Genomic DNA, 25,653 nt, shown 5'->3' with positions numbered 1-25,653 from the left:
CGAGACTGACCGGTGGACCCACAAAATTGTTCCCCCAGATCTTCCGCGACAGACGCACTCGAGTAGCATGCCCACTTCAGAGTTCCCCCGCCGCGTGGCCCAACTCTTCCGACCCCCGCCGCTCCACCCCGTCGCCGACCGCGACCGGATGGATATCCGCGCCCCCTTCCCCAATCGCAGCGGAAGTCCTCTACAACCCTTTCTACAGCACCTCGCCGCCCGCGCCCATCATCACCCCGCCGGACCCCCGGCTGCGGAGCCCGATGCCTCCCGCCTTTTTCGCCACCCCTCCACAGTCGCGCCGCCCGGACTGCGCTACGCGACGATTCCTCCTCCGCCAACCCAGACCACGGCCACGGCAGCTCCTTTTCCCGCCTTGTCAGAACAGCGCCCCGACAGTCTGTTGCTTCGCGCTCGCCCGCGCAGCCACAACCGCCTGTCTTCTCACCTGAGCAACCTCGCTTCTAGTGCCGTTCCCGCGGTCACTTCCATCAGATCCACCGCATGACGACGCCCGCCTCCGCCAAATCTCAACCACCGGCAAACCCGTGCCTGCGCCGCCCTGTCATCGGTGCCCAATGACCGCCGGTGTCATCCCCGAAGCCCTGTTCCACCGCCCTCGTTGCTCAATCGCCGTCCCGGCAGCGCACTCCATCGTTCTTCCCGGTCTTCGCGTCGCCCCAACTCTCTCTCTCGTCCGCACGACTATAAAGAGGAATGCCGGAGCCCCGCCGGAGTTCCCCTTCGCCATCGCTGCCCTCCCACTTTTACTCCCTGTTCGTGCTCACCGCGCCACCGCCTAAGTTCCTGAGGGACTCTCCTCTCCGCTCCACACCGTTTTCCCCAATCCGCCCAGCCTCTTGCTCCTCCACACTGCGCGAGAGCTTGCTTGTTGTCCACAAGAAGCGCCGCCGCCGTCGGAGCACCGCCGAGCATCGCCTGCCCAAGTCTGCTCTTTTCCGACCCCAAGCTTCACCTGTGAGACGAAGGTAAGCTGCCGATCCTTTTTTCCGTCTCGTCCGACCCCTCCTATCCGCCCGACCCCTGTTCCGTCTCGCCTGACCCTGTCTGTTTCGCCGACCCTTTCTCCGCCTCGCCCGAGGGCTCGTCTGTATCCTTTTCCTTGAACCGAGGGTATATGTGTAAAACTCGGGGACTTCTCTGCGTTAAGTCTGAGGACCCCAGCACATCTATTCCTCTAGTTTAAGGGTCTGATCATAAGTTCCTTCCCATCCAACCCTCATATCTTGATCTCCACCAACTCAAACGAACCTCCCCACCTTTCCCGTAACTTGCCGCAAGTTTCTGGGCTCAAACTTGCAGGTGTTGCTGTTGAAATAACCGTCTAAATGCTAACCCATGCACTGCATTCGTGTAGAGCTGCGTCTTGCCAACGACTTCTACGAGTTGTACCCGGTGCCAGAAGATGAAGCTGCAGCAAAACTCCCGCCTCCAGAAGCCAAAGCCGTCCAAGCAGAAGAGCAGCTTCCCTCCTCCTTGCTTGAAGGCAAGCCCCGGATGCATGAACCCCCCTATGTTTTACCAAACTTGCGCATTCCTTCTTTATCTTGTTTGTGCATTTACGTATAGGAATTGTTTGGAACCATAGATGCATGACTTAGTTTCCCTGTTTCGAACACTAGCTGTTGGACCGAGTAGTTGCCATGCTTAAATAGGAAGCGGTAAAAGCCGAGTGATTTCCTGTCTCTCGCGAGTTGTAGGAGTTGGCTGTTTCCTTTCTGTTACAACTATAAGGACGATGGATGGGGCAGGGTTATTGGTAACTCTTTGGTGGTTGGCTGATCGCCTCGTCTGTCTATGAAACTTGCTAAGGCCCGACAATGGTGGTGTTCGTGATCAAGTGTTTGAAAGTACTAACCTCATACTCATTATGGGATGAGGAAGCCGAGTACCGGATTGAACCTGGACGTGAGCGGTCACCCCATTGTCCTTGGAACAGAGTTCCCCTATGACCGCACGTGGTGGCAAGTGTGGTCACAGAACGGCAGAGGCCGGGTCTGTGGAACATTGCACCAAAGGAAATAGGCCCGACATGGGTTAGGGAATTTATGGGAAAGGCCAACACAGGAAGCGACCCTCGGTGGTGCGCGGATGTCGTGAGGTTAGGTTCGCCATGCATGGTTAAAGAACTCGAATCGATTCGTCTGCCTCTCACAGTTTGAGACTGCTTGATCGCTATGTCACCCTGAGTAATAAAGGAATCTGATAATGACATGGTCTTGATGGTGGTATATATACCTTTTGGTTGGTTCAATGTTTGCTTAGAGTAAGTTGCTAACCTAGACCGGCTAATGAACTTAGAATCTGAGCTAAAACTTTGAAAATAGGGATTTACATAGTTCTTTTGGCAAACAAACCCCTCAGCCAAAGTAAGCCTTGCATGTCTAGAGTGGTGGAGTAGCTCTACTCCCTGGCGGTTAAGTCTTGTTGAGCTTAGTAGCTCAGCCTTGTTGTGGCTCTTCTTTTTCAGGTGAAGTTGCTACTCTTGAGCCCTCCTCTGTTGGCACTTGGCCGCCCCAACTCCCTCCGGGTTAGACGGTTGAGTGGGATCCCTCCTCGGACGGCGAGGAGAGGGATCACTGATGTCTTGGCCGGCCTCACCAGTGACGTCCGACCCCGACGGAGTAGCTTCCGTTCGTTTTTACCTTCTGTTGTTTTCTTTGAACCTTCTAAAACTCTGATGTTTATTTAGTGTCGAACTAAATGGTCAATTGTTTAACTCAGTGGACTTGTTGTATTCTCTGGAACCGCTCACCTTCGTGTGAGTTTGCTAACTCGGTCCTGTCAAGTGGTTAAATCGGATGAAATTCGACGGCACTTCGTGTTAACTTGGCTAAGGCATGAGTGTCGCATATTAGGCGACTTAATCATGCTTAATCAAGCTAATCCGAAGTGGATCCGCCACATGGTGGTGCGCACAAGTTCTCCGTGCTCGTTGAGCACTTGTTCAGGAACACCACCTCGTGGTCACTCAACGTGTGCAACTGCATGCATGCACGCACGCCGCAGATTGGTCAAGACCAGGAAACGATGACAGAGCGTGTACCACGGCTCGGTAACAATCGCCGAGGTTGCGCGCGAGCACGTACACAGCGATCGAGTAGCGTACCTGGATGCCAGCGTAGTCGAACAGCTTGAGGTCGTCGATGCGCACGATGCGACGGTGGCCCTAGCCCTTGGGTGGCAGTCGAGTATGAAGTATCGAGCTCGAGCGAAGGAAAGGATCAAAGGAATTGGATCTAATTGCGATTAGACGAATCAACACTCGATTGGGCAATAAGCACACCTGGGGTGGGGCCCGTGGGTTTTGGAGGCCCAGGGTGGCCGCACACCCTGCCCCCTCCAGGCCGGCCACGCTAGGTTGATTGGGACAGTAGTGGCAGTCAATAGCACTTTTCAGTTCTTTTCTTTAACATGGTGCACAGGTGGCTGGTGGAACTAATGTCTGTGTCTGCAGAAGTTGTCAGAATGATAGTGGTGCTAGAAAACTGTCAGTTGTGTATATAAGCGTGCATGTCACTTTTGAATTCCAAGCGCTCTAATGTAGATTATCGTGTATATAACCTTCGGTGTGCTGCACCTTTTCACATGTTAATGTGGGGGTAGGGAACTATATAATCACATTGAACTATCTGGCATCTACCTATTTTTTATGTTATCAAGTTATTTTTTTGTCCAGGCGGGATTTTTTTGTTTTTCGGAACCCACCTGCTTTTATTTGTGCAACTGGTCTACCACACGAGTTGCAACCAGTCTACAATGCGATATCGCAACCAGCCTACCACACGAGTTGCAACTGGTCTACCATCGGAGTTGCATTTTGTGTACGACGAAAGTTGCAATTTGCTGACCAGTTGAGTTGCAACTGGTTTGTTTTCTAAAACTAGCAAACAGAAGTTGCAACTGGTGTATAAACAAAGCTGCAACCAGCCGATCAGTGGAGTTGCTACTGGACTACCGAACCGGAATTCAACTTGTATACGACCAAAAAAGTTGCAACTGACTTTGCAAAGTCATGGTCACTAGCATTCCGTCCTGCCCCCCCCCACACACAACAATATATATATTTTTATGCCATTTGTGTGTCGCAACCAGTCTACCATACGATATCGCAACCAGCCTATCACACAAGTTGCAACTTGTCTACCACCGGGATTGCAACCAGGGGTGCTACCATCATAGTTACATCTTGTGTACGACAGAAGTTGCAATCCTAGGATTGCAACTAGTCTACCCAACTGGAATGTAACTGGTATACGACCGAAAAAAGTTGCAACTGGTCCACCAACTGAGTTTGAATCATCGTGGTCACCAGCATTCTGTGATCCCTGATGACGACATCGGCATGCTGGACATACACGAGTCATGGTCTTCTACAAGTTACAAATCATCACCAACTCGGTTCGGATTCAGCCGACACCGCTACACGGTTTTAGCCATATCTCCCTCATACGACATCGAAACAAGATGTTCTTTGATGCGTTGGAATGGAGACAATGACGCTATTCTTTTGGTTCTGATCCTAGCTCCAAAAGGTTCATGGATCATTCTGTGTGACCACGACAAGATGCTGCATCACCAGTTTTGGACCAACTTGGCCTTGTATCATGTCGAGCCTTAAGCCCAAGTTGTGGGTGCCCCCTCCTTACTCACCCCCAACCCTAGTTACGCCCTTTTGATATAAACTTAGTAGCCGCCGCCTTAGAAACTCGGGTTTTGTTTAGTTCTAGTTTTCCTTTGAGAAACTGAGATTGATTCATTGTAACTGTGGCGACAAGTCCTTTTACAGTGATGCAGGACCCCTGTTCTTGTTCTCCTTGACTGTGTCGATTAGTCCTTTCAAATTGAGAGCTTGAACCCTTCTTTTCTTCATTCATAGTTGCAATTTTAGATTACGTGTTTATACTTTCTTGCTTGTGTCCTTCGATTCGCTTGCAGGGAAAGCCTTCTCGGCTAGGTCAATCAAGTTATGCTTAGTTGTAAACTAACAGAGTAGCCGTGTAGCGGTTGCAGGAATTTGAATCGTATCTGATTAAAAGCCTAAATCGTTAACGTCGAGTCTCCACTAATCGAATTTATCACTACCTTTCGGAAGATCAGGTCAGTGCTACATGAAGTGGTATCAGGATTTCAGGTTATCCTTGAGGTATACTATTGTGTTTCCCCTTTAGATTCAGTTCGTGTCATCACCTATAGTCCACAAAAAGCCCAAAAATATTTACACTTTTCGCTGTCCTATCGCCTTTTTATCCTTTGCAATTTTTGTTTCAGATTCGCTTTTTTGAGTTTGTGTACGTAGTCAAGTCTTGTTGCTGGTTTAGTGTGTTCGTGGTTGCAGTTTCAACCGCCCGTCGCTATTTGCTTGTTTCCGCTGCTATTCCATCCACCTTTACCCAAACAACAAGTCGAGCCCCCACATTACTTGACTTGCCCCGCTAGCCGCCTTGTGTGAACTCTCACCGTGCAAACCCTAGATAGGTTGCACGATGCATTGTGTCACCTTTGCATTGCAGCCCTTCTTAATTTATCCGGCGCATACCTATTGCTGCATACCAGGGAAGTTTGTGCCCATATATTGCTTGCTGAGAAGCTTTGCTCAGCTGTGATTGGCATTGGAAGGATAGGGAAGCTTTGCCCTAGCCGCCGCTACCCTACAAGCCGCGTTGTGCCTCTCCGAAAACCCTGATTCGGGCGACCTTCCTTAAAACAGGCATAACTTTTTGCTTAGCACTCCGATTGAGGTGATTTTTTTTTTCAAATTTTTAGAACGAAAAGTTACACATACAATTAAACCCTTTGGTGTTTTTGTGATTCTTAGCAATCCAAAAAAAATCAGGAAGTGGGAGTTTTCAAGCCTCTAAGTTGTTGCACGGTTTTTAGCAAACATGCATGTTTTTTCGTAGACCACATCACACCTCTGTTTAAGGTGCAAATTTTTGTGGTTCCATCTTGTGTGATCCCTATTCAGAGAAAAATATAAAAAAAATAGTTGAGAAAAATAACAAAATGGCTTCCTACTGGTCCTGGAGGGAAAATCAGGGAAAATAATTAAAACATTTGCATGAGTTGTTGGTTGCTTGTTCTTTGAGTTCTATCCACCATCTTTCATTCCAACTTGTTGTGGTACGTCTGGAGGCATGTCTTAGCCAGCAATTGTGACTTGTCTTTGGATACTTATTGAACTTTGCTAATTTGCTTTGGCTATTATTTTTCCTTGCTACCATATTGTGCCTGCCCAAAGCTCCACATATACTTCTATCAGTACAGGTTCTCCTTGCAACTGTTACACCCAAGCTTGACAACAGATTGTACCGCCCTATTGGCTTTGGTAAGAACACTTGCAAGACAGTAGTAAGCCATTTGAGATATTGCTTTCCACTTTCACCACCACCCAGTAGTTGCTTGTTGATAGGGATAATACTTTTGTGTTGTCTTTTGCTGTCTTCTAACCATGTCAGGGAAAGGGAGAGGAGTAGAGTCCCCTTTGCACTTCAATGAGTGTGTGTCCAAGGATGAACTTACGAAGCTTCTTGCTAACTAGCACCTACATCGACGGGAAGTCTGATGACTTGATGCGCAACATTAACATTCTGGTTACCCGAATTGAACATGTTGAGCAACAACCTCCTCCTGTGCTGCCACGCCGACCCACCCCTCATGATGATGGTCTAGAGGATGATGATGACGCTGATCTTAATGATGAGGCACGTGAAATGGACCATCTTCGGCGTAATCGTCGTGGTATGGGAGGTAATAATCATCACCGTGGTAATAATGATCCTTTTGCTAAAACTAAATTTACCATGATTCCTTTTGCTGGTAATGCTGATCCTGAGGCTTATTTAGATTGGAAACTTGCTGTTGAACAAAAATTTAATTCTGATTTAGTTCCTGCTAAGCATAGAGTTAGGCTTGCTACTAGTGAGTTTACTGGTTTTGCTCTCTTTTGGTGGAATGATCTTTGCAATAATAATAATGCCAATACTGTACCTTAGACTTGGAATGTTTTAAAACAATGTATGAAATCTCGTTTTGTTCTTCGTTATTACCAACGTGATTTGTGTATGAAACTGCAAACTTTAAAACAAGGTGAAAAAGGAGTAGAAGAATATTATCAGGAATTGCTCATTGATCTAGCCCATTGTGATATACATGAGGATGATGAAGATACTTGTGCTAGATTCTTTGGTGGTTTGAATCATGATATATAGGATATTCTTGATTACAAAGATTGGAAGGAACAGGTTCAACCAATTATATCATCTTGCTCTTAAAGCCGAAAGAGAAGTACAGGGATGTCATCAACAACACACTTTCAGCTCCAACCCTGGAAGATCTTTTCAGCAGCAGCATTCCAACATCGACAAGCCCAAGGCTTCTGTTGCCCAGCCACCAGCGACACCATCTGCTACTATACATGCTTTAGAGGTGAGCAATTTGTCTCCTGTGCAGTCCCAACCGCAGAAGAAAGCTATGGCCCCTGGTGCGTCATCGAACAGCTCCAACAAAATTGTGTGCCACCGCTGCAAGGGCGTTGGACATGTCATGAAGCATTGCCCAAATCATCGTGCTTACATAGCTAGCACTGATGGAACAAGATGTGTAAGTGCTAGTGATGTTGAAGATGAATTGGCTCTTGCTGCTAACATTGTTGCAGATGAAGCGAATAAAGATGAGGAGGTTGCCATTGATTCTCTAGCTGCCTCGGCAGGTTATGGGAGCCTTCTTGTGTAGCGGGTGTTGACTTCACAACTGGGACATGAGGAAGAGAAGATCCAACGTCACGATTTGTTCCACATGTTTCTCATCGTCAAGGATCGCCATGTTCTCACCATAATTAATAGTGGGAGTTGCAACAACTTGGTGAGTTCCAATTTTGTCAAGAAACTTGGCTTGACCACACGTGCTCATTCCACACCATACCTCCTACAATGGTTCAACGATAGTGGTAAGACGAAGGTAACTAGATCAGCGCGCGTGCATTTTTCTATTGGCCCATATAATGACTATGTTGATTTTGATGTCGTACCTATGCAAGCTTGCCCTCTTTTGTTAGGCCACCCATGGGAATTTGATACTGATGCTTTCAACCATGGTAGAACTAATAAATATACTTTTATGCATCAAAATAAGAAGATTACTTTGCTTCCTTTATCTCCTACGGATATTAGGACACATCATAATGAGCTTGCTGAAATTGTTAAGACTGATCCTGCATTAGATCCATCTCACACTAAACATAATGGGATTAAGTTGAAAGAGGGTGTTTATCTTGCAACCATTGCTGCTACTGCTGCTTTATGTGATAATCCTGATGCACCTTTCTATACTATGCTTTGTCGAGATGTTTGTGTTACCGATAATCCTATGTCTCGTACCTTGCATCCTGCTGTCCCTAACCTTTTGCAGAAGATTGATGATGGGATGGAGTCGAGGATGACTCCAATTTAAGAAGGGGAGGATGATGAGGACATTGCCATGCTGGACACACACAAGTCCTGGTCTTCTCCAAGTTACAAGTCGTCACCAACTCGGTTGTCGCGTTCAGTTCGGATTCAGCCAACACTCCTGCACAGTTTCAGCCATATCTCCCTCATACGACATCAAAACAAGGCATTCTTTGATGCGTTGGAACAGGGAAAACAACGCCGTTCTTTTGGTTCTGGTCCTAGCTCCAAAATGTTTGTGGATCATTCTGTGTGACCATAACAAGGTGCTGTATCACCAGTTTTGGGCCAACTTGGCCTTGTATCGTGTCGGGCCTTAAGCCCAAGTTGTGGACGCCCCCTCCCTAGTCGCACCCAACCCTAGTTAACCCCTTTTGATATAAACTCAGTAGGCGCCACCTTGAAACTTGAGTTTTCTTTAGTTCTAGTTTTCCTTCGAGAAACTGAGTTGACGTTGTAACTGTGGCGACAAGTCCTTTTACAGTGATCCAGGACCCCTGTTCCTGTTCTCCTTGACTGTGTCGATTAGTCCTTTTGAATTAAGAGCTTGAACCCTTCTTTCCTTCATTCATAGTTGCAATTTCAGATTGCGTGTTTATACTTTCTTGCATGTGTCCTTCAATTCGCTTGCAGGGAAAGCCTTCTCGGCTAGGTCAATCAAGTTATACTTGGTTGATAACCAACGAAGCAGCGGTGTAGCAGTTGCAGGGATTCGAATCATGTCTGATTAGAAGCCCAGATCATTAATGTCGAGTCTCCACCAATTGAATTTATCACTACCTTTCGGAAGATCGGGCCAGTGCTACATCAATCACCCCTACAAACAATATATATTTTTTTGCCATTCGTGTGTCGCAACCAGTCTACCATACAATGTCGCAAACCAGCCTATCACACGAGTCGCAATTGGTCTACCACCACAGTCGCATTTTGTGTACAACGGAAGTTGCAATCGGTTGACGAGCTGACTTGCAACTAGTTTGTTTTCTAAAACTAGCAAAAACGAGTTGCAACTTACATATAAACGAAGCTGCAACTAACCGACCAATGCAATTGCAACTGGCCTACCCAACCGGAATGCAACTGGCCTATCCTACGAGTCGCAACTGGTCTACCACCATAGTTGCATTTTGTGTTCGACGGAAGCTGCAATCGGTTGGCGAGCTGAGTTGCAACTGGTTTGGTTTCTGAAACTAGCAAATAGGAGTTGCAACTGGTATATAAATGAAGCTGCAACCAGCCGACCAATGTAGTTGCAACTGGCCTACCCAACCGAAATGCAACTGGTCTATCACACGAGTCACAACTGGTCTACCACCACAATTGCATTTTGTGTACAACGGAAGTTGCAATCGGTTGACCAGCTGAGTTGCAACTGGTTTGTTTTCTGCAACTAGCAAACAGGAGTTGCAACTGGTATATAAACGGACCTACAACCAGCTGACCAGTAGAGTTGCAACTGGTATACGATCGAAAAAGTTGCAACCGGGGCATCTAAACACATCCTTTGCACACATAATAATAGTTATCACTCGGAGTTTTTACAATTAGTATGATAACCAGAGTTGCAACTGGTGGGTTGTAGTACATGTTGATTCATTCAGATTCAATTGCAACCTTTTTTGTCATTAGAAAGGAAACAAAATAAACAATAACACTATTATGAGGGAACATGTAGCTACACGCATTTAAGTACATGCAGATTCATTTAGATTCATAATCGTTGCCATCACTGTTTTCTTGGTAATTAACACAGCCAGATGTCTCATCCTTCCCACTCTGGCCCCCCTCTTGTTCTTCATTAAGTCCCCTCTATATTTTTGGCCGACCTCTCTTTCTTGGAGTCCCACCTTGTATTTTGGCACCCCTCTTTTTTGCTCTGTTCTCTGCTGCTCTACTCCTGTTTAGGTTCAGCGAGCATGTTGTGGTATAATAGCCAGTAACATTGCAAGTCTAGCACACTTTTCTCCCATAGCTCCTTGTGTATGTGCTATAAGGATTACCAGCTTCCTTACTCTTTTTGGCAGATTGACTTTCCTTGCCAGATTTCCTACCTTTTGTGCGTGACACCGGTGGCTCAGCCAGTGATATACCAGCTAGGTAGTTTGTAGAGGTTGGATCAAGGTTCGACTCATGCTCAGGTTCAACTGCAGTACACTCTAGCGTCGATGCAGCAGCACCAACATTCTGGATTGCACCAATAGCTTGCAACTCACCACTTGCCCTCCCTGACGAATTGGATGGATGCATAGAAGAACCAACTTTTGTGGCTTGGAGAAGCTCAATTCCAGGAGTGATCCTATCTATCTATCTCACTGTTTCAGCGTAAGCGCGATCTATTTTGCTTCCCGCTCTGCCCAGCCTCATTAACTTAGGTAGCAGTTTTGACAGTCGCGACTGCTCCGTGTCTCCTCGTGGCCCAACCTACACAACGTCATGTCTGTCCCATGGAACCACAGATCTCGCATCACGTGTGTATCGTTTGAGAATGTACTTTTCCGGTATGCTTTGCATCTATAGGTAGGTGAATGCCTTTATGATGTGCATGCAGAACAGCCCTGCAGTTTTGCAATATATTTTGTTTAATATATAGAAACACCTAGGGACATTGATGTGCAGCTGGATAGGTAACAAGGTTGCAACCAGCTTACCGTGTGCTCCCACTGCTTGCATTCGCATTCATTCACTCCTGCTTCCTTGTCCACCACCACCCTAAAATCATGTTGCGCCTAGCAGAAGCTCCTCGTGCCCTTCTCATGTGTCACCAAGTAACCATTCCTCACTTCTAGATCAGGATTAGGCTCTATGGCAAATGTTGTGCTGTTACCATATTGCTTTTTGTATTCCTGGTAGAGAGCTCTCGTGTACACCCTACTGATGAGTTGCTCATCGAACCTTGATTTGCAAGCTTGGATGACCTCAGCCTACATAAGTTTCTTTTGTGATCAAGATGCAACTAGCAGCAGGAATGATTTGTTATTTTCTGAGAATAAAATACCTGTGAGTAGTGCGTCTCACCAGCATCCATGTGGTCTGTGTGATGAAGCGAGTCAATCACCCTCTTTGCAAACATGTGCAAGGTTGTACTATTGTTAACATAACCATCCTTTAGCACCTTGTTCTTGCTTTCTGATCTTTGTGTGGATGTCATTCTCCCGCAATACATCCCCTTGAAGTATGTTACAATCCAGCTCTTCCTCTTTTCCCACAGCACAATTATTGCGGGGTTATCAGTGATTCCACACTCATCTACCAGCTTCTTCCACTCCACCTCAAACTATGTAGCCCACAGCGGATAATTTATCAGAGATTCCAGCCTCTCCTTCAGGTTTTTATCTTTGTGCTGTGTGTACAGTTGGTCGAGCTCGTACTCCCAGGCCCTTGTTATATGCCATCTGCAGTTCTTATGTTGCAATTTGTCGAACACTATCTTTATCTCTTCTCTCATTGTTGCATCCTCATCTGTGGCAGCCAAAAAAAATCAAATAACAGTTTTCAAAAGAACCGCAATACAATAGAGTTGCAACCCCATACAACACCTAGTTTGCAACAGGCAGACTCCATTTTATAGCATTTGTTCAAATATCAGGTTTGTGACCAGGAATACATTAAATGCGCAATTGGAGTAAAAGTCTTATTTGTCAGGATCACATAGGGCTGGTGCCCCACCATGTAGTTCTTGAAAGTTTCAAACAACCATTTGAATGATTCAATTGTTTCGTCCTGAAGCAACGCTTGCCCAAAACTGACATTCTTCAAATTGTTATTGGCCCCCACAAACATGCCTAGCGGCATGTTTTTTCTATTTGTTTTGTGGCTCGTGTCAAACATGATCACATCACCGAAATTCTTGCGCTCAGCTCTTTGGCTTGCGTGGCTACAGAATATGCTCCTAAGAACCTTTGTTTTCAGATCAAAATCCATATCCTAATAAAAGTACTCGTTGCTCACCTTGCACTCTCTAAAAAACTGAAAAAGCTTGCCCAAATCACCATCCCTGCCCTCCCTTGCTTGCTCAGCATTCCTGGAACATAAAAAGAAATAAGTACATTATATTTTGCAGCTATCAGGATCCTTTTTTAGTTATGCTACATGAGGTTTTGTTTCTTTTTTTAAATTTTTTCTGGATTAATCATAGAGGGACCTACATGTTTTTCACATCCTTCTCTATGAATGGCCAGTTTTGACGGCCACCAAACAACTCAGACATCCCGTTCATCGTAGCCTGGTGCGCCACCCCATTCCTTGACATGATAGCAAACAGGTCATCCATTGTCGCCTCTCTTTGTTTGCCTGGGCAATGGATGTAGCTTGTGGTTGTGTGCTTCCTCAACATGGTCAAAGTACCATTGCTTCCCTTTCTTATCTTCCTTTACCTTAGTATATGTAGGGCAACCCACTCTCTTTAATGTATTTTCAATCTGTGGTTCGTTATTCTCTTTACCTGTTTTTTGAAACCCCTCTCGGTTGCAAACCCAGTGTGTAGTCTCCTTGCTAGTTCTCTTCACCCTCACACTGAACCCGTCCAGTCTTGCATAATCACAGTAAAAGAGGTAGGCTTCTTTTTTTTATCTCAAATGTCTGCCTCACCCTTGGGACAAATACATCAAGTATGTTTGGATCCTGAAAAAAAAATACGTGGCAGTAAATACAAATGAATTCTGGCACATAACCAAAAATAGATAGAGTTGCAATCATAGTATCACAACTAGTTGCAATCAAACTACAACTAATGTTGCAATCTTGCATTTGAAATTTTTTTTGCCAGATCATTACCAAATATTGCCATCATAGATATAGTTGCAATCACACTATAACCACTAGTTGCAATCAAACTATAAATAAAATTGCAATTCTTATCTGAAGTTGCAATTACCACTAGTTGCATGCATGTACCTCACAGATAGAGTTGCAATTAGACTGTAGTCATTAGTTGCAATCAAAGTACAACTACTGTTGCAATTCTCATATGAAGTTGCAATCAACGCATCCGAAGTTGCAACATACATCAGGCACACTGATTTTTTTAACCAGGTGCAAAACAATCTATACACCACGATGCAATCCATGTGTCAAGTTGCAAGGACATAAAAACATAATTTATCATCACAACTATTTTTTTTACCAGTTGCAACCATACAGCTTCCCCAATCTACATCTAAAATTAATTTCGACTACAAACATCACAATTTAGTTTTCCCATTTTTGTGGGTTGAGGTCACAATCACACTTCGAATGCTTGCAATCAAAAATCAAAAAACAAATTAAGCGTGCCCTCCACGGAAATGGCAGTTGCAATCAGAGGAGATTCTCACCGGGTGGAATCTCTGGCCAGGATCAGGCGTGATTAGTGCTCTAGGAGGAATCGAAGTGGGGGGAGTCAGCATTGTCGTGTGATGCAACGGATCACTCGATATGCGGGGGATGACCGCTCCCGTGATGGGCATCGGTGGAACCGGAGGAGTTGCGGCCGCAGATGTAGCCGCCACCGGAGATGATACGATCGGATCTCCACTGCCTGCGACAACCATCGCCATCTGCTGCTGCAGATTGGGCTGCTCAGCTGGAAGCAGCGATCCAAGTTGGGGTAGCAACGGCGGAGCCATGGGCGCAACTGTAGATCAACTAAATTCTGGGGCTAGATTTTCCGAGGGGCGAGGTTAACGGCGGCGAGGGAAGGAAGGGGGGAGGCGCAGTTTATTTTTTGTCGGAGTCCGGACATGGGGAGCAGGGATTCCTTTTTGTCCGGGAGGGTAGGGGGCGCACGGGCCAGGCGGGCGCGCTAGGTCAGCCGGGGAGGGGTCTGTGCACCTGATGCACAAAATGCACCTGTGTGCATTTTAGCCTTATATATATCCGCTATTCAGTACCCAGGGTACAGAATACTTATTTGGTACCCGAGCACCATCTCCGCGCCCATCCGAGCGCTCCTCCCGACTCCCGCAACTGAGCCTCCATCGCACGCGCTTCAGGGTCCGGTTTTTTTTTACGGTTGAGTGACTCCAGGAACCGGACTGTCCACCACGCACGCCATCGTTTAGAAAAGCGCAGCAGCAGTTGTGAGTTCCGACGTCGACGCAGCGTCACCGCCACCGCTGTTCCGTCGCCAGTTTCCCGCAACAGCTCGCCGAATCGGAGCCTCCGCGCCAGGCGATGTATCAGGTCTACGCCGTAGGCAGAGTGGACGCCGCTGCCGCCGTTTCTGTCAGATCGGCACGAAGGTTGACCTTGCATGTCTCCAGCCATGGTAGCTTCAGCGCATATAGAATCAGAGCCATTTTTATCTGCAAGATCAACCTCATACTGGGAGATTGAAACCATTGCTTTTTCAGGTCCTTGGAAAGGAGAATGTTTAGATTGAACTGTTGAAATTGTCGTGTTTCCATAATCAAAATGTTTGTTCATCATATCAAAGGGTCTTAAGCTCCAACTTATCTTTTTTTATTAATTGAAGTGAGAGCTAGTACAGCAAATATTCAATGACTGGGTGATCTTTACATTCATGATAAATCTGGCAATACAAATTGGCGACGAGGTGTCTTAATTTCATGACACAGGGAATTTTGCAATAGACTGAGCAGCCAGGTGTCCCAAGAATACTAATTGGTTAATGAATCTTTGTTCTCTGTCCTCTCCGTGACCAATGTCATCTGCCTCGTAGTCACTTTGCTTGTGACCTACTTGTACACAAACAGACTGAAATCGGACCGTGAAAACAACATATTGAAACATGTGGGCATCTAAACAATACTACAACTTTTTATGCATTGCACTACAAATTCCTGGTGTCTTAATCAGAAGCAGACCATAGTGAGCTCATTGCAATCTCCGTTAGTGTATTCGTTCCTGAAGTTTGCTTGTGACCTCGTTGTACTCACTGCCGCCCGAGCCTGCAATAGAACATGATAACAAAAGGTTGCGTATAACAATGTCACATGCGGATAGAAAAGCTTCTATGAATGTATAATTGTAAATAATGAAATATAGGTGCAGAAACCTTGCTACATTCCAATTGAAGTGAGTGAATCCTTGAAAATGAAATAACCTCGCCACAAGTGGTGTCATGTCTGACTCTGAGAATAAAAATTCAATTATATGCAATGTAGTATAACCTCATCATCTTCCAAATGAAGAATGGACCATAAATTATATATCACTGGAACTAAATCAAGAATCAAGATAGGTTCCTTGTGGCAAATAGTGGTATATTATGTAAAAATCTTGCTATCTTCCAAAATGAAGCGACTGAACCATAAGACCTAAGTTGTTTGCAACCAAACTGGCCTGACCATAAATAGTATGATGTGTGACCAGAAAACTTTAATTACACGCAGTCTTGGTTTCTCGTTCCAAGTTAGATGTACATGCAAAAGCTTCACTGTCTTCCATATAAAATGGATTAACCATAAAAGCCATTTTGGAACCAAAGTAGCCTGAAGGCAAGTAATGTCATATGCAAACACACAAAAAATAGATTTTATGTAATCTGGCATTGATTTAGTTTTTCTTATTGCAAATAATGATGTATTTGAATGCAAATATCTCTTCACACACAGACCATGTTAGAATGAAACTAGTGAACAGAAGTCGGATTGCAAATAATGTTGTGTGAGCACACAAAAAATTCAATGATATGTAAAATTATGCAAGTATTTTCTAACAACAATCCATGGCACTCAGTTAATCTCAAATTGTTATCATAGAAAGCTGGGTATATGGCATACTAGTTTACTAGCATCCAATATAAAAAAAAACTTAGTCTTCAATTAGAACACCCAACAGTTCCTAGTACTTTTCTCCTACCGCCAGGATAGAGAAACTGTATAGATTGACTTATTATTAAGAGTAGTGCCAACCAAATCGAACAAAGCAACAGAGATTATTGGATGCCATCTCACTGCAAGGTGTCCTAACTCCTAAGCAAACAATTTATAAGCTGTAAAATCCAGGAACCTTAAATCTGTAAAATCGGCTACCACATACATAGATATATCAATATTGAAAGGCATGCCTAAAGTTCAATACGAGCAATTTAAGAATACTGGATACTTACAGGATTCTAGAAAATTAATCAACGGCTAGTTCATATAACAACTACGGAAGTGGCACTCTGGTCCGCCCTCTACTACATAACTTTAACTAGTAATCAATTTAAAAAATATGTATATTAATATCAAGAAGAAAGAGTTTGCAGGACCCATGTCATGCAAGAGCTAAAACAAAATGAATGGGAGTTGAAGAATAGAATGGGGAAAATGGGTAACCAGATCAAAGCTGCAGGCAGGAACCTAATCTCAGCACATGGAAGTTTCACAGGAAGATGGTCCTGACGCTCAACACCTGCATAAAGGATGCTCCAAAGGTTGTGTTTGGGTTGGAGCCAGCAGAGGTTGAGGAATTCACGTCACAATGTTGGCGTTCTGCTCACCGCCTACAGCTTGACAGTAAGAATTCAGATGTGTGCTTTGATGTTCATAACATTCATAGATGAGAGACCCTAAAATTCAGCTTGATTTCCCAGTTGATCTATATTGCATATTTACAATGGGAATCTGAACAATTATGATCAATAGCTTCTTTTGGCCAATATAGATCATAAAATTATAACAATTATGCAAACAAATCTGAACAAAGATGAGTGAAACAAATCTGAACAAATCTCTATAGGCTCATACTCTATCGTCAGACAAGAATAAATAGACCTATGACAGAACCCCGTATCAACAAAAGATATTATATTTGTACAGGAAAATAGACATGTGCAGGTCAAGTAAGTTTCAATGTTTCATTGACAGCGGCTCAACTGGCCATATGACCGCCTTGAAGTTACCATTCAGACAAAGTATAACAAAAACCGCTGACAATGGGCTATTCTGCCACATAAAGGAGATTCAAGCAAAAAAATGAAAGAAAATGTCAAAGAAGGTTTGATCAAAAGGCATTTCAACACATTTCACGGTTAAATGTACACAGGTCAAGGAAAACATAAGTGCACATATAGGTTGTATCACTTGTATCACCAAACAAATTCTCCATTGAACCGCACTCATAGGTTTTTAATCCAACCAGCAGGGGCATTAACTCGAATACGAAGTGTGCATCAACATTGTTAGTAGTTCCTCAGTCAAAAATAGATACACGCAACATGCAAGAAATGTTGGTGGTCAGCGCAGTCACCTGACTGCCTCGGCCACGGAGCTATGGTGTCGGATGGCAAGGAATCCCTATAAGGAAAAAATCATTTATCAGAACATTGAATGATCATGCAATGAAAAAAACACCAGGTTACAGCAAGTATAATTTCACCTGAAACTTTCTAATTGCAAAATAGTCTTCAATCAATATTGTACTCTCTTGTCTATTTCTCCTTCATGAAGTATGCCCCGAAATATTTCAAAATAGCTGCATGGATCGATACACAGGTAAATGTTTTTTGAATTAAGACAGAAATAGGAGGAAAAAATTAACATCATCCCTCAAAGCATTAAATTCTTATCCACAATGGTCGAATCAAGGATGAATTGAGTTTGTAGTATTTAGAAGAAAACATAAAAATCACATTCAGCAAACATGAAATACTCCCCGAAATCACAAAGAAGTATTGCTGTACACAGCATTCAAAACAGAAAAGTAAACATTAATCCCTATTTTAATATAGGTGACAAACATTAATGAATAACAATGCTCCAAAAGTAATTTGTGTTCTCCTTAGCATCCGAAACCAAGAACATGATAAAAGCTGAATATCTAGGCATCCACTGTCATCTAGTTATAATTTGTGGGTTCACAACAATACATCTTACAAAGTTAAACCTAGATAATTTTCATGTTTCACCGAAACCTAGATAATCACATGGTTTGCAGGGTCTTCTAACAATAAATGTCGGAGCAGTCTGGGAAATTCAGAAAAACAAGACAAGAAATATTGCAAGACAGAATGTATACAGAAGCTAATTGAGATACCTCATGAATTGCTGTGTCCATAGAAGCTGCAACATTTGAGTCCAGAAAAATTGGTTGCCCAGATGAGTAAAATCCATTATCGCAGCAAAAACCTCAGGTTTAAGGTAATCCCAAGAAGTTTCTTCTGATCTTGTAACAGTTACAAAATCAGATCCGAAGAATACCCTGGTGAAGGGGTGGCGAGCGGCGGCGGGGGATGGCGAGCGGCGGCGGGGAGGGGTGGCGAGCGGCGGCGGCGGGGGATGGCGAGCGGCGGCGGGGAGGGGTGGCGAGCGGCGGCGGCAGGGAGGGGATGGCGAGCGGCGGCGGGGAGGGGTGGCGAGCGGCGGCGGCGGGGAGGGGTGGCGAGCGGCGGCGGGGGATGGCGAGCGGCGGCCGGGAGGGGTGGCGAGCGGCGGCGGGGAGGGGTGGCGAGCGGCGGGGGCGGGGGATGGAGAGGGACGGCGCGCGGCGGGGGATGGAGAGCGGTTCGGAACGGGAACGGGATGATAATGACAGATGAGCTGGTATAAAAATCGGAAAACACCAGTTCGTGAACCGGCCGCGCGTGAGCGCACCGATAGGCTCGGGTACGGAATAGATTATTTCGTACCCAGGGTATTGTATAGTATAATCCTATATATATATATATATATATATATATATATATGGTGGACTAAATTGATTCTGGCCTAATACGGAAACAAATCCTTTAATCACACGATCCAAACCGTGGGCAGTCCAGGTGTCCCCACTACTCATATTATAATTTGGATCATATCCAACAAACACAAGGATAAACACTGCAAGCACTTTAGTTTGCTAATGTGTACTATCTCTGTAAATATATGATGTTTAGGACAAGCTATCTAGCTTAAAATAAACTAATTGCATGTGAGAACGGAGGGAGTATAAATCTGCATGGCTCCTGGAGATAGACGTCGTCGCAACTGATATGCAATGCATTGACTCAAAGTCCTCATTTAGTTTGGTCATACATGGCAGAGGAGATGACGCAGCTGCATCACATACTATAGCTACTAGCACGAGCACAGGGACATGGCTACATGCCCAACGGTACATAACAGGCACAGGGGAACACGCGTCCACGGCCGCTGATGGACGGTGTCGCGACAGCGCGCACTCATCTAGCGGCGGCGGCACAGACCGGCAGGTCGTCGTCCTCGGTCGGCCGCTGCTTGAGGATGGGGTTGCTCTCGAAGAAGTTGACGGGCTTGAGGTCGAAGCTGGAGGACACGGTGGGCATGATGGGGAAGTCCTCCTGGCAGGGGATGTGGTGGAATCCCAGAGTGTACCACAGCACCAGATCCCTGTTCTCGATCGGACGGTCCCTGTTAATTGGTCCACATCATCACAATGTTAGATTAGATCAATAAATGAGACCACAATTCCATGAATTGGATGGATCAACGATCGAACTTAAGTGTAGCTACGATGCAACGTGTGCACGCACACACCTCTCGGACCAAGTGGCCAGCGTGTCCTCCCCTTTGCTCTGGTACACGAACAGACCACCTGCCCATTCCTCGCTCTTGTTGTAGGGTGTCACCCATATCTAGTGTCACAAATGTAATTAAATCAAATAATGTCAACCCATGCATTTCTATATAATAACATTCTAAATCTCAATCATATAAAATCTGACCTGATTGTTTGTGAAGGCGCCTCTCTTCTGCGGCGGATCCTCGGGGTCGAGCAAGCTGGCGGCGGTGCCGGCGGGGACGACCTTGTAACCGACGGGGTTGCCGACGCGCGTCTTCTTGGTCGGGTTGATGACGTGGAACTCCTCCGGCTGGTAGAGCTTGAGGCGCACCTGGGCATCCTTCTCGGTCTGCGCGACGTGGCGGGTGGCCTTGAGGTAGCTCCTCCGGGGGGACTCGCCGGGGCCGGTCTCCTGGCGCGCCATCTCGACGCGCACGAAGGAGTTGTCGGTGCCGTCGACGTCCATGTCGAGGCGGAAGGTGACGTAGTGATCGTGGATGACGCCGATGACGTTCTCGGAGAGGAGCGTGCCGTGCATGTCCTCGTTCTCGCTGGCCTCGCTCAGGTGCGAGTAGGCCGTGCCCTTCACCATGAGGATGCCGCTGAGCCCAACCTTTGAAATAATGCATACACGATGATGGTAAGCTCATCAGCTATAAATCCAAGGTCGCTGTGATAATCCATACATACATGTGATTAACGGTCGTAATCATTATTAGGTATGCTAATCTGTGGATGAGTTTGCGGCGAAATTCACTGTGTGTAGGGAAGTTGGCACTTGCGTGCTCCCATATATGCTTATCCTCATAAAGACAATCTATCGCCCACTGCCACTGGACGATCTCCTTTTCAATGAAATGGATGGAACGAAATGACGACATTTTCTTTTGACGAATTGTGTGGTGGATTGTTGGAAGCTGACTATCCCTGATGTGAAGCTCCACTAAGTAGCACGAACTCCGGATTTTTAATTCTTGTTATAGGGACCAAGTCGCCGGACGACCCAGGAGAATCTGACTGATACTTACTCAACACATAATATATATTAATATATATTGCTCGGTACAGATATCTAAGAACTGAGATATAGCATAGACAGCCGCCAAATTTTTGAAATATATTCTGGCCCCATGTTGTACCTTTTCTTTTTTTAATAGGGTCATCATGCTGTACTTTTACTATGTACGGATAGCAAGAACTGTACTAGAAAGGACAAACAAATCTTCTGTTCAGAATTTAGATCAATCGGCCATTCCTTGCTGATCTGCCAGCTCCAACCGCCACCGATTGATGGATGATGACGTGCACTTGCAGAAGCGTGTGGATAAAAAATATTGGCTCTACTTCAGAAGGAGGACTGCAACACTCTTTCAAGGGCTTATCAAGTTTTAGACTACTCTACAACTATGAAGATTTTTGTAAAGAACAGGTGGTGCTTTAGTAGTAGATTTTGCTTTTATCCGATTCACCCTATTTGGTTTCACGTAAAACAAAGAGTTCTTTCTTGTAATAATGGCCGGATATTTCTTGTAGAGGTTAGGTTAGTAACTATTCCTTTCTTAAAAAAATCAAGAAACTCTGATCTTTAATAATTTCTGAATCACTGAAGGTAGTACCCACATAATATATATACACACACACATATACATATACATATCTTATGTTAAGATTTATAGATATATTATATGGCCTTATGGCCCCTGCCCCCTTGTAACATTTTAGACTATAGTAATAAGAACTTTATTAATTAGCATGAAAGAAGGACACACAGATCGTTTGTTGAAAAAAGGACGAGGCAGCCAGAGGGGGAAAGGGACCGTGCATACCTTGATGCGGACGAGGCCGTCCATCTGGAACTCCCAGTCCATGATGTAGTCGTAGTTGGCGACGGACGCTACCATCCGCGCCACCAGCGTCACCTTCGGCCGCGACTCCCTTATCTGCAGCAGTGCATCATTATTTCAGTCTTTAATTTCAGAAGGAAAGCAAAATCAAAAGACCAGCAAATACGACAGCACAGCACAGCACTGCACCCCCGTTGTAGCTTAGGCACGTTGCATCATATATTTAATTTAGAACGGACCTAAGAAAAATAACGTTTCAAGTTTTCAGATAGAAAGAAAAAAAAATCCTTGGAAGTGAGATTCTTCCCCATTCAAGGATAGTGCTGAAGGTTCTTCTCGAGAAAAAGCGTCAGGATTTCACTATCACCAGTCTTTTGTCTCATATACACTTGCTAATGGCCGGAAAAGATGACCAGCGGCTACATTTGTCACGGCACGCCTAGAGCCTGACGTATGGCGCTGGCTCCGTTGCAATAATTCAGACAACAGCTAGTTTAATTAAGGCACCAATTTTTTTCTCAAAAAAAATTCTACCATAACCATTTATTCAAGGTAAAGACTCCATTCAGATTTAATAGCGGCATATATAGATTTTATCTTTTTTAGAGTGAGAACATTTTATATAAACATTTATTTTATTTTATTTTGTCACAAGTCCTTGAATTTCAAACAGTTTCATTTTGTATTGTAGGAAAGATTGAATAGGACGACTGCGGACGCTGTCAAGTTGTTGTTGATCGCATCTGCAGTTCAAGATTCTCTCTCTTGGTCCTTACACTCCTAGTCGCACAGCGTCCGAAATATCCTAAGCCACTCTCTGTCACCTTGTGCAAGTAGCCAAAAAGCTTTTTTATATTTGAGAGGCAAGTTTTGCCAAAAAAACGAGAGAAGTAACAGCTACGTGCACGCAGCTATCTAGCGTATGACTCGAAGGCTTGGCGACACAGACACAACACAACAAATTAAGGACAAGATCGATGATGGAGTGTAACTATGTAAGCGGCGCACTTACGTCCATGCCGGTGATGGGGCTCTCTGAGTGTCGCCACGCGACGTCGCCGGCGTACCGCTCGAAGACGCAGATCATGTTCCCGCGCACGTAGGGCCGGCCGTCGGCGGCCACGAAGACGCCGTCGACGTACTGCGCGTGGCGCGGGCAGTCGTTGAGCGGCACCAGCGGCATGGCCTGCAGCCCGAAGCCGTACTCGCCGGCGTCCATGTACGTCTTGAAGTACCACGCCTCGGAGGGGTCCATGTACGGCACGAACAGCTCCGACGCCATGCCCTTGTACATCACCTCCCGGTGCGCGCCCGTGCCCGGGTCCTGCACCCGCGCGCGCGACACCACCATGCCGGCGCGCGCATCCGCCTTCAGGTGGAGCTCCCACCCGCCCCACCGCACCGTGTGCCCGTCCACCAGCTCGACGCCTGGGCCCGACGGCGCCGGCTCCATCGACGGCGCGCGCACCTTCTGGTACCCGAGGCCAGCATCTTGTCGTTCCTGCATGTGGCGTGCGAGGCGGTAGTCGGTGTTGGCGGCGTCCGGGATCGGGATGCCGGCGCCGCGGTCGGAGATGTGGACGACCTCACTCGTGTCCATGTCGACCAGCACGGTGAGGCCCTCGATGGGGCGCATGTAGAAGTTGGCCGTGCCCTCGGCGGAGAAGCACTGAACCTTGATCAGCCGGCGGTTCTCCTCGGTGGGGCCGTACCACCCGAGGGAGATGGGCAGGCACGCGACGTCGGACATCCGGACGCCGCGCCGCCGGATGGTGGCGTTGAACTTGGGGTCAGCGAACGGCGCGAAGCAGAGTGACACCTGCTCGTCCATGGTCATGGTCGGGTACCCGGAGGCGGGGACGGGGAGAGGGGTCACGGCGCTGCCGGCGAGGTCAACGGCGAGCACGGAGGCCTCGCCGCGGAACCGGACGACCGCCACGGCGTGGCGGGGAGGCAGCGGGTCGCCCTTCCGCCAGCCCAGGACGACGGCCTTCTCCGGCTCGTCAAGCGCCAGCGAGTGCACGAACAGGGATGACGGCGACGACGCGAAAGGCGGGTGCGCGCGGAGGAGCTCGCGCGCGCGGTTGATCTCACCGATCGTCAGCGGGTCCAGCGGGTGCCGCGGCACGTCGTCCTCGTGCGACGGCGGCTTCGGCTTCGTCATCCGGTTGGCCTGGCGGCACCCCCACGGCGCGAACCGGGTGCAGCCGCTGCCCGCGGCGGCGGCGGCGTCCAAGAGAGAGGCTGTCGACGTGTCGATGCCGCGTGGCAGGCGGAAGGCGGAGCGGACCACGAGGAGGATGAGGGCGGCGCCGAGGGAGAGGAAGATGAACCGGAGAAGGGAGGTGGAGTGATCCATTGGAGCGGTGGTGTTGTGTCCTCTTGCCTCGGTGTGTGCACGGCGCTGAGCTCAGTGAGGAGCGGTGTATATATGGTGACTGCTTCGTGACACACTGGTTGGGGGATGTGGCCATGCGTGATGTCAGTGTCCACCGAGCCAAGGATCGGGGCAACGTGGATGTTGGAGCAAGCACACAATATTTGGAACACCGGATTGTCTTCATGAGTGATGCATTGTCGATGCTAATCTTGACAACCGACACCATCACTTGATGAGCCCTGATTCATTGATCTTTGCCAGATTGGTGCACAGGAAAACCAAGGAAGAGGTCTCGCTCTTCTCCTATTCCGGCGCGAACAAGCATGAAAGATCAAGGATGTTTTTTCTAAGTCGCGCCGTTCCAATTTATCGTGTATATATCTACCTCAACTTCACATGTTTCCACCTTTACCACTGACCCAAGACACTAGTTCTTTTATTTGAGAGTTATATCAGTCCTTTTATTTTACTGTGTAATAGGACCCAACTAATTCTTAGCATCAGGGCTGGACGCTTGGCGTTGTAAAAGCTGTTGTAAACGCTATTTCTTCCTCTTGATGCAATGAAGCGGCAGTTCTTCTGCGTTTTCGATAATCAGTCCTTTTATTTTTGGTTGGCACGGTTCGATTAGCCTCGTTCTTGCAAAACAATAGCAAGTTGCATCTAGTTTCCCATCATACCTTTTCTGATAGGAGTGGTTGCATACCATGACGGCAACAGACAAAGAACAACATAAACAGAACGAGAATCTTGCCTTGGATTTGGAGCTGAAAGTTTGTTTACAATCCTCGACATCTGACAAATGTTCACATGAAACAAAGAACATTGAACATATATAAATGTTTGGGCAGAGAGGAAGAGCTGCCCAGCAAATTCGTCCACGCATGGACGACAAGCAGCCCGTCATCAGTTCTTTTGTCTTAATTAACTAGGATCGTGCCCGTGCGTTGCTACGGGCAACAAAATTTTTATATTGCAAGATATTGGATTCAACGGGGTAATAAAAATATGAAACATGCATAAATATGAAATAACTATATCATCCAAGATTGGATTCAGCAAGACAATAATCATGTGAAACAAATACGAATACAGGTCATCCAAATACCACCTCCATCTATCCTATTTCTTTGCCGGTGATGTGCCAAAGAAAATATTTTACAATGCCTCGTAGTCCAAAGACATGAAGCATTCAACAAAACAATAGTAATGTGAAAACAAATACGAATATTAAAAACTATAGTGCAACCAAATATTTATATTGCAATACATGAAGTTACGGATGACAAAATATTTATATAAGTACCAACAGGTTCTGGCTCCCTTATTGTTTTCTGGGACAGCCCAGGACGTTAATTTGGCATCATGTAAAGAAAGGACTTACAATTTTTAATGCTAACTACTTAACTCTATCCTTGCTGGGCAGTGTGATCAGTCAGTTGATGGATAGGAGAAAAGCTGTTGTCCAGAAATGATTTTAGAACAAACCCCACTAAATCTGATGTGTATCGCTTAT

General features: G+C 46.1%; 1 protein-coding gene across 1 annotated transcript; it reads right to left on the bottom strand.

Annotated features, from left to right (window-relative positions):
* Positions 1–19,351: 19,351 nt before the first annotated feature.
* Positions 19,352–24,175, bottom strand: LOC117845974 (amine oxidase [copper-containing] gamma 2). The gene is made up of 5 exons (XM_034727072.2): positions 22,770–24,175; positions 21,740–21,853; positions 20,077–20,526; positions 19,889–19,986; positions 19,352–19,762 (listed from the first exon to the last, which is right to left on the bottom strand). The coding sequence occupies exons 1-5, from the start codon at positions 24,114–24,116 to the stop codon at positions 19,555–19,557; spliced, it is 2,217 nt and encodes a 738-aa protein (XP_034582963.1). The 5' UTR covers positions 24,117–24,175; the 3' UTR covers positions 19,352–19,554.
* Between the last annotated feature and the right edge of the window lie 1,478 nt (positions 24,176–25,653).

Source organism: Setaria viridis, chromosome 1, assembly GCF_005286985.2.
Source record: "Setaria viridis chromosome 1, Setaria_viridis_v4.0, whole genome shotgun sequence".
Classification (NCBI taxonomy): Eukaryota; Viridiplantae; Streptophyta; class Magnoliopsida; order Poales; family Poaceae; genus Setaria; species Setaria viridis.
This window is presented reverse-complemented; position numbering and strand designations above follow the sequence as displayed.